Source organism: Somniosus microcephalus, chromosome 3 (genome assembly GCF_052327205.1).
Source record: "Somniosus microcephalus isolate GS21.2 chromosome 3, FLI_Smic_1.0, whole genome shotgun sequence".
Lineage (NCBI taxonomy): Eukaryota > Metazoa > Chordata > Chondrichthyes > Squaliformes > Somniosidae > Somniosus > Somniosus microcephalus.
In genome coordinates this window covers 167040830-167054751 of record NC_140989.1, presented here as the reverse complement: position 1 = coordinate 167054751, position 13922 = coordinate 167040830, and the positions used below count along the sequence as shown (strand labels likewise).

The 13922-nt window shown below is 42.4% G+C and overlaps 1 protein-coding gene across 2 annotated transcripts in view; it reads right to left on the bottom strand.

Moving 5' to 3' along the window:
* Window positions 1–13922, bottom strand: part of LOC147121529 (protein-L-isoaspartate(D-aspartate) O-methyltransferase-like) — an 86434-nt gene that overhangs the window by 56785 nt on the left and 15727 nt on the right. For both annotated transcript variants that reach the window (XR_015077566.1, XM_085981865.1), the window contains exon 2: window positions 6213–6317. Coding sequence is in view for 1 of the 2 variants with exons in the window: in XM_085981865.1 (XP_085837991.1) it covers window positions 6213–6317 (105 nt within the window). In the remaining variant the exon portion in view is untranslated. The remainder of the gene's footprint in view (window positions 1–6212; window positions 6318–13922) is intronic.

Genomic DNA, 13922 nt, shown 5'->3' with positions numbered 1-13922 from the left:
CCCAGGGGCCGTGTAGCCTTGTTCTGCTCCTACTGTGTTCTAATTCTGTTAGATTTCAGGAGATGGTTTTATTCCTGTTCCTGGCTGGGGTGGAGATCGCCTTTACAGAAGGTAAGTACTGTAGAAAATATAGGGACAGAGTGATCTCCTGGAAGAATTTCGATCGCCTAGACGGGTCGGAGAGGGATTTCCCAGATTTTTTTCTCCCAAATTGGCCATTGGGTCTTTATCTGGTTTTTCGCCTCTCCCGGGAGATCACATGGGTTCGGGTGGATGCAGAGTGATGGCTGATCTGATCCTAACCTCAAATCTTCTATGATCTTATTGAATGGTGGAGCAGGCTCGAGGGGCCGATTGGCCTACTCCTGCTCCTATTTCTTATGTTATGTTCTTATGTAACTAGGGGGCATAGCCTTAGAATAAGGGGCTGCTCTTTCAAAACTGAGATGAGGAGGAACTACTTCACTCAGGAGGGTGGTAGGTCCATGGAATATGCTGCCCCAAAAAGCTGTAGAAGCTACATCATTACATAAATTTAAAAAAGAGACAGTTTCCTAGAAGTAAAGGGAATTAAGGGTTACGGGGAGTGGGCAGGAATTTGGACATGAGTCTAGGTTCAGATCGGTCATGGCCCTGTGGGTTGCGGAGCAGGCCCAGGGGCCGTGTAGCCTGATCCTGCTCCTATTTCGTGTGTCTAATTCTGTTAGATTCAGGAGATGGTTCTGTGATACCGGATTGGCGGTTAGGATCAGATCAGCCATGATCTTATTGAATGGCGGAGCAGGCTCGAGGGGCCGATTGGCCTACTCCTGCTCCTATTTCTTATGTTCTTATAGATTTGGCTACCTTATATGCCCTTGTTTTTAGTCGAATACTATCCTTAATTTCTTTACTTAGCCATGGATGGCTGTCTTTTCTTTTACACCCTTTTCTTCTCAGTGGAATATATATTTTTTGGAAGTTGTAAAATAACTCCTTAAATGTACACCACTGATCAAGTATCGTCTTACCCTTTTAATCTATTTTCCCAATCCACTCTACTCAATTCCGCTCTCATACCTTCATAGTCTCCTTTATTCAAGCTTAGCACGCTTGTTTGAGATCCAACCTTCTCGCTCTCTAATTGAATATGGAATTCAACCATGTTATGGTCACTCATTCCAAGGGGATCCTTTACTAGGACATTTTTAATTAATCCTGTCTCGTTACACAGGACCAGATCTAAGGTTGCTTGCCCCCTGGTCGGTTGAGTTACATACTGCTCAAGAAACCCATCCCTAATACACTCATCCTCAAGGCAGCCCTGCCCAATTTGATTTGTCCAATTAATATGATAGTTAAAATCCCCCATAATTATAGATGTTCCCTTATTACAAACCTCAACTATTTCCTGATTGATACTCCGTCCAACAGAGTTGCAACTGTTCGGAGGCCTATAGACTACGCCCACTAGTGTTTTTTTCCCCTTATTATTCCTTACCTCCACCCAAACTGTTTCATTATCCTGATCTTTTGACCCAATATCATTTCTCTGTATTAGTGATTCCTTCCTTTATTAACATAGCCACCCCACCTCCCCTTCCTGCCTGTCCTTCCTGATCATTAAATAACCTGGTATGTTTAATTCCCAGGCATTGTCACCCTGCAGCCATGTTTCTGTAATGGCCACAAGGTCATACCCATATGTAGTTATTTGTGCCATTAACTAGTCTATTTTGTTACGAATGCTACGTGCATTCAGATAACTTTCAAATATGTTTTGTGATACTTAGTTCCTGCTTTTGCCCTTTTTATTACTTTACCTTTTACTCCATACCTTCTGCCCCTTCCTGACACGCTCTAGTTTTTATTTCCCCACTGCTACCTGAGTCTATGACCTTCTCTGTTGTCATTTTTATTATTTGCTCTCTAGGAACCTCCCCCCCACTAGTTAGTTTAAAGCCCTCTCTACAGCCCTAGTTATATGATCCGCCAGGACTAGTCCTAGCACTGGCCAAGTGAAGCCCGTCCCAACGGAACAGCTCCCTCCTGCCCCAGTACTGGTGCCAGTGTCCCAGGAAGCAAAACCCATTTCTCCCACACCAGTCTTTGAGCCACGCATTTAACTCTCCAATTTTATTTGTCCTAGCCAAATTCGCTCGTGGCTCAGGTACCCTTGAGGTTCTGTTTTTTTTAAATTTGACCTCTAGCTGCTCATACTCCTTTAACAGAACCGGCTTCCTAGTCCTATGTACGTCGTTTGTACCAACATGGACCACGACAACTGGATCCACCCCCTCCCACTGCAAGTTTCTTTCCAGCCCAGAGGAGATGCCCTTAACCCTGGCACCGGGTAAGCAACACAGCCTTCGGGACTCTCGTTCTCGGCTGCAGAGAACTATCTATCCCCCTAATAATACTATCCCCTACCACTACAACATTTCTATTTACTCCCCCCTCTTGAATGGCCTCCCGTTCCACGGTGCTGTGGCCAGGTTGCTCATCCTACCTGCAGTCCCTACTCCTGTCCCCACAGGGAGTAAGAACCTCGAACCGGTTGGACAAGAGCAAGGGCTGTGGCTCCTCCAGCTCTACCTCCTGGATCCCCGTACCTGCCTCACTCGTAGTCACACCGTCCTGTCCCTGACCATGGGCTACATCTGAATTAATTAACTTCATAGGTGTGACCACCTCCTGATACAGAGTCCAGGTACTTCTCCCCCTCCCTGATGTGTCGCAGTATCTGAAGCGCAGACTCCAGCTCATCAACACGGAGCAGGAGTTCCTGTAGCAGAGTACATTTGTCACAGACGTAATCACCGTGAGCCTCAATGGGGTTCACCGGCTCCCACATCTCGCAACAGTAACACATCACCTGCTCCATTCCATGTAATTAATTAAATTTTTTATTGTAAGTTATGGACACCCTCTCCCCGATTTTAGATGCTAGTATCCCCTTTAATTAATTGGATTTAAATTAAATCAATCCCTCTAGTTACACCAGTTAAATGGTTTACCAACAGTCACTCTGCACCAGAAAGGCCTTATTAGAGTTAAAGTTTGAAAAGAGCACCTAACACCCCACTTACCCTAACTCACACTTACCCAAACTCACAGCACTCTGATGACTCGCACTAGGACTGGTCTTTTTATACTGTTTGCTTACAGCCAAGAGTCACCCCTGCTGATTGGTTAGAAAACTGGTTTCCACTGCCTGCTGTGCCAATTTACTCCTACTGCAGTGTAACCTCGTTTTACTCTTCTTAAACCAACAGAATCCCAAATATTTAACTTTTCCCCTTTACTTAAACTGCTTAAGTAATCTTATCAAGAATGATTTAAAAAGAGAAATAACAATTAAAGAACTCTCACACTTACCCAAACTCACAGCACTCTGATGACTCGCACTCAGTGCTTGCTCACACTGACCAGCTCTTGTTGCCACAGTATTTGTGTGGCTGGTCCAGTTAAGTTCCTGGTCAATGGTGACCCCCCAGGATATTGATGGTGGGGGATTCAGCAATGGTAATGCCGTTGAATGTCAAGGGGGACTCTCGCTTGTTGGAGATAGTCATTGCCTGGCACTTGTGGCGTGAATGTCACCTGCCACTTATCAGCCCAAGCCTGAACATCGTCCAGGTCTTGTTGCATGCAGGCATGGACTGCTTCATTATCTGAGGAGCCATTCAGCTGCTCTCCATTCAATTAGATCATGGCTGATCTGTACTTCAACTCCATCTACCCGCCTTGGTTCCGTAACCCTTATTATCCTTGACTAACAAACATCTATCAATCTCAGTTTTGAAATTGTCAATTGACCCAGCCTCAACAGCTTTTCAAAGGAGCGAGTCCCAGATTTCCACTACACTGTGAAGAAGTTCTGCCTGACATCACAATTTACCTTTTAAATATTAATTTACTAGTCTGCTTGTAAGTGCATTTGCAATAAAATTTAAAATACTCTTCCAACTTTTATAATCTAAAGCATCAAGATTTTAAGCCAAAACACTTTTTCAACCAGCTTGGATGCTGTAAAATAAGAAACAAGTTGCCCATACACCAATTTTTTTTTTTTTTTTTTTTATAAATAAAAAGGTGTAGGTGATGTAGGAAGAATGAGGATTGAAGCTGGTAAGGAATTATACTGGGGTTACAGTCCCTCCCCCAAACCACAAGGCCCAGGTCTTCAGTTTTCCCCCCACAAGGGTTGGGTTTCTTCTCTTGCACCCTAAAGTTCTTCCGTCAATGCTGGTCCACCTCCCACAGCACTGCTTGCAGGCAGAGGACTGGAACTCAGACAGTGAGACTGCAGGCTCGAGGCAAGAGCTAGGAGTGAATGGCAATCGAAGGCAGAGGGCAGTAGCAACGGTAAGACCAGGAGTGAGTGGCAGGCCAGGCCCGTCTGACAAGAAGCACTTTAATTAGGCAGTGCTGGTGGCCATAGAATCAAGAATGTGCTGGCAAGTGCTCAACAGGTGAACTTCAGATTTGTATTTTTCTGCATTAGGTGGGTGACTGTGCAGAATTAAACTATCGTCAATAGATACTGTAAAAAGGAGCTCAATTTCTCCATCCTCTTTCCTTTTGTATCTGATCGATTGTTTCCTCTACAACAGGGAAGAGGAGGAGGAATGAGGAGTGGAGAGGCCATCAGTTGGGAGGGAGGAAATCTAGTCCCTGAAAACTCTCCAGGGGGAGGCCTCATGCTCAAAACTCGCAAATCCTGGGGCAAAATCTTGGGACAATTCAGCACTTTTTTTTTTTTTTTTGCATTTCAGAATCACAGAAACCCCACAGTGCAGATAGAGGCCATTTCGGCCCATCGAGCCTGCACCGACACATATCCCACCTGATCCCCGTAACCCCAACACATATCCCACTCTATCCCCGTAACCCCACGTATTTAATCCCCCTAACACTAAGGGTCAATTTATCATAGCCAATCAACCTAACCCGCACAATGAGAAACTAGAGGTGAGGAATGCCCAAGTGGAGAAGGGGGTGGGGGAATAAAGGTGGTGAGCTGTGGACACTGCATGCAAAAAATGGCAAACGACAGTTCCAAACAGCCATACTGGGGGATTTTCATTCAGGAATACCAGCAAAAAAAGTGATTTCCTTAGATCATATTATAACAGGGAAAAGGAATTAAAAATCATTGGAAACCATTCATTCATCGACGCTAGTGAGGTTGCTGCCTGCTCATTGACTATTTCTTCATTTTTGAATAGATACGTCAGCAGGCATTACTTGCGAGAGCAAATAACATTGGAAAAAAGCACATCACAGCACCACCTATAACAGGTACATGTTGGCACTTTCAAAATGGATTTTTCCATAGACAGAGCCTGACTTGGCATTTTGAAATGGAATGTTGCAAACCACTCAATTTCAATTAAAAAAATACATTACCTGTTTTAATGCCTTAGAAAAATGGAATATTAGCCGTGTTGAATAAATCAGAAATTCGTAAGATTTTGGACATATACAATTATATAGAAGATGGACTTAAAGAAATGTAACCGTCAATCGAATATCTTAAGTTTCAATATGTCCAGCTTAATATAGTCTTAAACTTGTGTTTCCAGTCACACAAACATACAACCTCCCAGTCAACAACAGGACCAAAACTTTACAGAAAGTGCAGTTTGGGGTTACTGAGGAGAGAGGTAGCATGTGCAAGATGCACGTTGCCAAAATAAGATGCAAAAAACTTGTCAAATTTGGTAAAAACTCAAACAAGTTTTGCAGTTCCTCTGCTGAGGTGCTCCTTACAGATAGACACAGTTTTGAGAAGACCATATAGAAAGGGAGCCACGTCTCAGGAGGGGGTACGCCATGAAATGTGTGTGAAACAAGGGTGAACACCAAGTTGTTGGTGAGACAGTGAGGAGTTATGATTTTCTATTGAATTTCCAAAAATATTTTCTGGGGGGGGGGGTTTGTTTAGAGATTGTGGCGAATACCATAAACATTTTATAAGACAACCACATTTTTTGTATTTATTTTTTCCCTCAAATATAAATTTTAAATTAAATGAAGCCCAGCATAATTTCTAGAACACAGCAGAGGTCAACAGTTCAAACCTGCAAACACTAATCTGTTGCAACAGTCACAGCCCATTACAGTGGGAAACTTAGATTAGGGCCAAGTCAAGAATATGCACTAGAGGGCGAGGTGGCACGATCAAGTTTATTGTTTGAGAGCACACCAAGTGCTTTGGAAACCCTTACCTATAGACTGGGGGGAATCGGTGTAGGGGTTACTCTTTACATAGTGGCAACGGTCTGTGGCCAACATTACTTGATAAACCTTCTCGGTCTTGACTATCCCATTTTCTGAAAAAGATGAAAAAAAAGTTAGCAGCATTCATGGGTTTTCCCATCCGGAGTAACATGTAGCGTAATTGCCATTGGGATTAATTTCAAACTCCTGCGAGAGCAACGTAGATCGCAATATTTATAGTAGTGTTGAAAGCAGGAACAAGTTAACCACAGAAATAATGTAAGCCATCTCCAACAAAATTGCATTAAAAAAAAATTAGAAATCCGTATAAGCTGAACATTAATCACATACTGCAGATTGATAATCTAGATCTAAAAAGTTCATTATTTATAATAGTATTACATCGGCATAACATTATGATTAAGAAAGGAAGGGTTTGATAGGATAGACTTAGAAGATGTTTCCACTTGTGGGGGAGTCCAAAACTAGAGGCCACAAATACAAGATAAATTCAATAGGGAATTCAGGAGAAACTTCTTTACCCAAAAGGAGTGGCAAGAATATAGAACTCGCTACCACAAGGAGTAGTTGAAGCGAATGGCATAGAAGCATTTATGGGGAAGCTCGATAAGCACACAAGGGAGGAAGGAAAGGATATGCTGATAGGGTTAGGAGAGAGGTGGGAGGAGGCTCAAATGGAATATAAATGTCAGCATAGACCAGGTGGCCTGTTTCTGTGCTGTAGACTATGTAATCTGCAACTGTCCCATCATTATTTTTTTAGTTTAGAGTGGATGGAGTGCTGGTTGCCAAATTCATGCAGTAAGTTCCACTATCTGTAATAACTGCACCAAACTACTCCAGATCAGTGTCCGTTAGCCTCGCCTCGCGTGTGTGAAGTACCTTGGGACATTTTGTTAAAAACTTGTGAATTGCACGCATACTCAAACGATCACTTGGAATTGCAGGGTAGGGCAGCTATCCTGGTAGTGAAATCGTTGGCTTTGAATAAGAATCCAACACCTTGCAAAGAAGGGGAAAATCCAGAGACAAATTTGCTCTCAAGTACAGGCACCCCACTATAGTTAGATACTAAACACAAACTGATCATTGTCCCCCACCTGCTTCTGTTTAACCACCTTCTAAAATCACTTCAAATTGTTTTTGCATATTACTATATACTTTATTTCCATGCTCCACAATCAAAGCTACCCCACCAAATAGTTTCACTCAAGGCCGATGACAACTCGGTCCAAAAAACAAACTTTAAATCAAACTTAACGGTGATAACACAATTTTACGAGTTAACCCCTAAAATACCACAAAATAGTCAAGATATCAAGAATAAATGCTTACATAAACTATAAAATTAAGACCAGCACACAGCCACAAACTTCCCGCTAGAGCAGATCTGGTTTCAGGACTTGCTTTGGAGCTATATTACTCTTTGACCACTTAAAGATGTATATTGAAAGCCGAGAAGCTTTAATATCTGCAAACATAAGTGGCATCAAGTTAAGTGGAACTACAGGAACATATAATGTTCCATGCTTACATATTCAAAGAATAAACCAAAACATTGTCAATGGTGCATAAATGCTAGTGTGGTTCAAAAAGCTGCTCCTCCCCAATACCAACCATATTAATTCAAGACTATCAGGCCTTGGTTAACTACTTTGCAAATTACTAGGTTTCTATTAATGGCAAACTTCTTTTGAGCTAAAAGGATTTTAAATAAACTGACCTCAATGGCAGCATTCGTAATGAGGTGGATGAATTAGCCGTGCAAATAGAGGTAAACGAATATGATTTGATTGGGATTAAGGAAACATGGCTCCAGGGTGGCCAAGGCTGGGAACTCAACATCCAGGGGTATTCAATATTCAGGAAAGATAGGCAAAAAGGAAAGGGAGGTGGGGTAGCAGTGCTGGTCAAAGAAGGGATTAACACAATTGTAAGGAAGGATATTAGCTCTGATGTGGAATCTGTATGGGTAGAACTGAGAAATACCAAGGGGCAGAAAACGTTAGTGGGAGTGGTATATAGACCTCCAAACAGTAATGCGGAGGTCGGGGATGGCATTAAAAGGGAAATTAGAGAAGCGTGCAATAAGGGCACAGCAGTCATCATGGGTGACTTTAATCTACATATAGATTGGGCTAACCAAATTAGTAACAATACTGTGGAGGAGGGATTCCTGGACCAATATGTCAAGGAACCAACCAGAGATCAAGCCATCTTAGACTGGGTATTATGTAACGAGAAAGGATTAATTAGCAATCTTTTTGTACGAGGCCCCTTGGGTCGGAGTGATCATAATATGATCGAATTCTTCATTAAGATGGAGAATGAAGTAGTCGACTCAGAGACTAGGGTCCTAAATTTAAATAAAAGGAAACTATGATGGTCTGAGGCGCGAGTTGGGTAGGATTGATTGGGGAATGTCGCTCAAAGGGTTGATGGTGGATCGGCAATGGCAAACATTCAAAGACTGCATGGATGAGCTACAGAATTTGTTCTTCCCAGTTTGGCATAAAAATAAAACAAAAAAGGTGACTCAACCGTGACTAACAAGGGAAATTAGGGATAGCATAAGATCCAAGGAAAGGACATATAAATTGGCCAGCAAAAGCAGCAAACTTGAGGATTGGGAGCAGTTTAGGATTCAACAAAGGAGGACAAAAGGATTCATTAAGAAAGGGAAAAATAGAATGAGAGTAAGCTTGCAGGGAACATAAAAACTGACTATAAAAGCTTTTATAGATATGGGAAGAGAAAAAGATTGGTGAAGTCAAGCGTAGGTCCCTTGCAGTCAGAATCAGGGGAATTTATAAAGGGGAACAAAGAAATGGCAGAACAATTAAATACATATTTCGGTTCTGTCTTCACAAAGGACACAAATAACCTCCGAGATGTCGGGGAACATAGGGTCTGATGAAAGGGAGGAACTGAAAGAAATCAGTATTTGTAGGGAAATGGTGTTAGGGAAATTGATGGGATTGAAGGCCGATAAATCCCCAGGGCCTGATAATCTACATCCTAGGGTACTTAAGGAAGTAGCCCTAGAAATAGTTGATGCTTTGCTGATCATCTTCCAGCATTCAATGGAATCTGGAACAGTACCCATGGATTGTAGGGTAGCTAATGTTACCCCACTATTCAAAAAAGGTGGTAGAGAAAAAACAGGGAATTACAGACCAGTAAGCCTGACATCGGTAGTGGGGAAAATGTTAGAGTCCATTATAAAAGATGTAATAGAGCAGTTGGAAAACAGTGACGGGATCGGACAAAGTCAACATGGATTTACAAAAAGTAAATCGTGCTCGACTAATCTACTGGAATTTTTTGAGGATGTAACTAGTAATAGATAAGGGAGAACCAGTGGATGCGGTGTATTTGGACTTTCAGAAGGCTTTCGATAAGGTCCCACAAGAGATTAGCGTGTAAAGTTAAGGCACATGGGATTGGGGGCAAGGTATTGACTTGGATAGAGAACTGGTTGGCAGACAGAAAGCAAAGAGTTGGAATAAACGGGTCTTTTTCCAAGTGGCAGGCAGTGACTAGTGGGGTACCGCAGGGATCGGTCCTTGGACCCCAGCTATTCACAATATATATTAATGATCTAGACAAGGGAACTAGATGTAATATCTACAAATTTGCAAACGACACAAAGCTGGGTGGGCGTGTGTGCTGTGAGGAGGATGCAGAGAAACTCCAGGATAAATTTGGACAGGTTGGGTGATTGGGCAAAAGCATGGCAGATGCAATATAACGTGGATAAATGTGAGGTTATTCACTTTGGTGGCAAAAACAGGAAGGCAGATTATCTGAATGGCAATAGATTGGGAGAAGGGGAAGTGCAACGAGACCTGGGTGTCCTTGTGCACTAGTCGCTGAAGGTAAGCATGCAGGCAGTTAAGAAGGCAAATGGCATGTTGGCCTTCGTAGCGAGAGGGTTCGAGTACAGGAACAAGGATGGCTTGCTGCAGTTATACAGGGCCTTAGCGAGACCACATCTTGAGTATTGTGTGCAGTTCTGGTCGCCTCATCTGAGGAAGGATGTTCTTGCCATGGAAGGAGTTCAGCAAAGATTCACCAGGCTGATACCTGGGTTGGCAGGAATGACGTACGAGGAGAGATTGGGTCGATTGGGCTTCTACTCGCTGGAGTTTAGAAGAATGAGATCTCATTGAAGCTTATAAAATTCTGACAGGACTAGACAGACTAGATGCAGGAAGGATGTTCCCGATGGTCGGGGAGTCCAGAACCAGGGGTAGGCCATTTAGGACAGAGATGAGGAGGAATTTCTTCACCCAGAGTGGTGAACCTGTGGAATTCTCTACCACAGAAGGCAGTCGAGGCCAATACATTAAATATATTCAAGGAGTTGGATATATTTCTTAAGGCTAAAAGGATCAAGGGGTATGGGGAGAAAGCAGGGACCAGGTACTGAATTTGGATGATCAGCCATGATCGCATTGAATGGCAGAGCAGGCTCGAGGGGCCGAATGGCCTACTCCTGCTCTTATCTTCTATGAGTCCTTTCTTGAACTTACCATGACATCTAGCTTGTAAAGAAAGGAACTTGCATTTATATAGCACCTTTCCATGACCTCAAAAAGCTTCACAGCTAATGAAGTACTTTCAAAGTGCAGTCACTGCTGTAATGTAGGGAAACTCAATTTTAGATTTGTTTCCAGAGTACAATAAATCCTCAAGCTCCAGTAGACAAGGTTCCCCAGCACAATGACTCAATGAATGTTATCGTCTTGAACCCGGCGAACTGCAATCTAGCTCAACCGCAGAACACCAGTCCTCCTGCATCAGCACCCACAGGCGAGGGCCTCAACACCTCAAACTCATCAATCTACTCTCTGCAGTCACATCTTGCAGGTTTAACATTGTTGGCCTAATGCTCTTCACATTTCACAAATTCAACCCTGCCCACTCTGGAGTCTGTCCTCCAATTACAGCAGCACCACCATGGGATTCTGTCGGCTCTAAATTCCATCATTTCACTGCAGCTTCTTTCAAACTTTAAAAATCTAGCATTAGCTCCCCTAGCCACTCCCAAGTTAAAAGTTTCAAATCATATCTAGATAGTAGTCTGTGGTCACTTCAGGTTGGCAGCTCTTAATGCGGCTGCAGTCAGACACTTTCCTTGGCCACCATTTTCTGTCTGTACTAACAGTGCCCACAGCAAGTCAGATGCTATTACAATAGCAAAATACTGCGGATGCTGGAAATCTGAAACAGAAAATGCTGGAAGCACTCAGCAGGCCAGGCAGCATCCGTGGAGAGAGAAACAGAGTTAACGTTTCAGGTCTGGGATCCTTCATCAGAAGCCTGAAACATTAACTCTGTTTCTCTCTCCACGGATGCTGCCTGGCCTGCTGAGTGCTTCCAGCATTTTCTGTTAAGTCAGATACTATGTTGCTGCAAGGGCATCTCAATTTAGCAACAGGAGTCAGGTCGCTGTGATTAAAACAAGTACTTTTATTCAGCCACAGATGTTTTATTGAGGTCAGTCCGTCACTGGCAGTTACAATATCAATTAAGCAAAACCTACATTAGTCATTTGTATTAACTTACACTAAAGGAACCAGGTTACAGTGCTCTACTTAAGCTAGTTACAACAGTTTAAACATTAACATTTTGACTTTGTTCTTTGAGGTATAAAATATATTTTCACTGAAAACTAGGCAAAATATTTCCTCACAAATACCTTGCCTACATAATGTCAAATGGGCAGGTTGATCCTTGTTTTTTTAGGGTATAATCTTTTGCAGTGAAGACCAAGAAATATAAAACTGAAAAGATTTGCATGTTTAAAGTCAGGATTTTTATTCAGAACCTCTTCTCAACTTGATTAATGGTACAGTCCTTCCAGAGCTTGCCATTATTTCTGCTGAATCTCAAACAGAAAAAATGCTCCAATATCCAGAATATATTACAAAATACATAAAAAACTAAGTACAAGCACAAGTTTCATTTGTTACACATGCTAATCGAATAATTTACATCAATTTCTGTGAAAATTACCTCAATTTCACAGTTTATGCTTTATATTGTTTTGATGATTTTATTAAAAAAATTACCCATTAGCAGCTTCCTTAAGGATATTTGTGGTCTTCACTTCTCCATTGAAAGACAGCAAGGAAAGAAGAAGCCAGGCTTACACGCAGCAAGCCCTGACACAATCAATCAGTGAGTGAATGGGCAACCTTGCCATCTATCAGAAATACATTTCTGTGGTTTGTTGGCAGAAATGTGTGTCGCGAGCTGCAGCCTGGTACAGGGTCTAGCCTCTTCAGATGAAAATGATGGCTGTGGTAACCCCCATGAATTCTAGACTCTGGCTTCTCAGACGGCACAGGCCAAAAGGAAAAGGTCATCCAGTCATTCTTTTTTGACAGTAGTGCTACCATTGGCTCCTCAGTCTTCTATTAACATATTTTATCGACACCATGCTGGAGTGGTTTTCACACATCCCCAGCAGTTCCTCGTTGGTAGTTTTTTCCTAGCAGTGTTCCTTGCATTTGATTTGTACACTGCCTACGTTTTCAGCTGTCATTTATTACTTTGAAGAATGAAGATACATTAAAAACCTTAAATCCGCCAACTTCTCCATTATAAATTTCACATTTATAATGGAAATTGCCAATGTAAATTTGTCACGCTGTAATTAAACCCAAGTGGTGGGGTGCAGTAGCCCCTCAACTAGCCAGAGGGTGTAATTACAGCGAGGCAAATTAGGCAGTTCCCATTATAAATTTGGACACAGGAATTTATAATGGCATGATAAAAATAAGGACAATTCACAACTTCAAAATAGGAACTGAAGTACATCTGCACAAACTGGTCCTATTATCCTCTTCCTTCAATATAACACATAAAATCAGGTCCAGGCATGTTTACAACTGTGGCCCTGAAATGTGACAAAAAACTTTTTCTTTTTTTTTAAATAAGGGCTCTCCCATGGCATTGCTCATACTAAGTCAGAATACATTGTTTTGTGCCCACACAACATGCAGTACGAGTATCAGGGCTACTCATTTACGGTGATTGCTAAAAATTCTTCTGAAAATGCAATCAATATTATTTTGGGGTTTGACATTTTCAAGGAACTTTTAACTATTATATGCTTGTTTAGCTACATACCCAATTTATCTAAACTAGAACAGGATACACAGCACAATATTTCATTTAAAATATGCAGCATCACTGGGGGAGTGGAAAGGGTGGTTTGATGAGAGTGTGGAGGGTGTTTCTGGGGTCGGAGATCACAGAAGAGGTGCCCGGGAGAGAGAGGAGCAGATGGGTGTTGGGGTCGGAGATGACCGGAACTGGAGTGCGACAGTGGTAGGAAAGAAGTCTTGGGAGTGTGGAAACATTGGGATGGGGGTGTTTGAGTATGGGAACACTGGGAAGGCGGCAATCTCCAGGGGTGGAGTACGGGTCAGGAGGCACTGACATGCAGGAGTACTAGCTCAGGAGTACTAGCTCAGTCGCTTTGGAAAGCAGAGAAAAGGTTGTTGGGATTAAAGTACCAGGTGTGATATATACAAGATTGAGAATGAAATAGGGCTTTGGGAACAGCATGCTGGGTTCCAAGTTGACTGATAAATGGGATCATTAGATTGGGACTATTGCGGTGGATATGCTGGGCCAAGGATCACTGGTAGATTTTGGGATCCAAGAGCAAGAGGGAAGAGTGC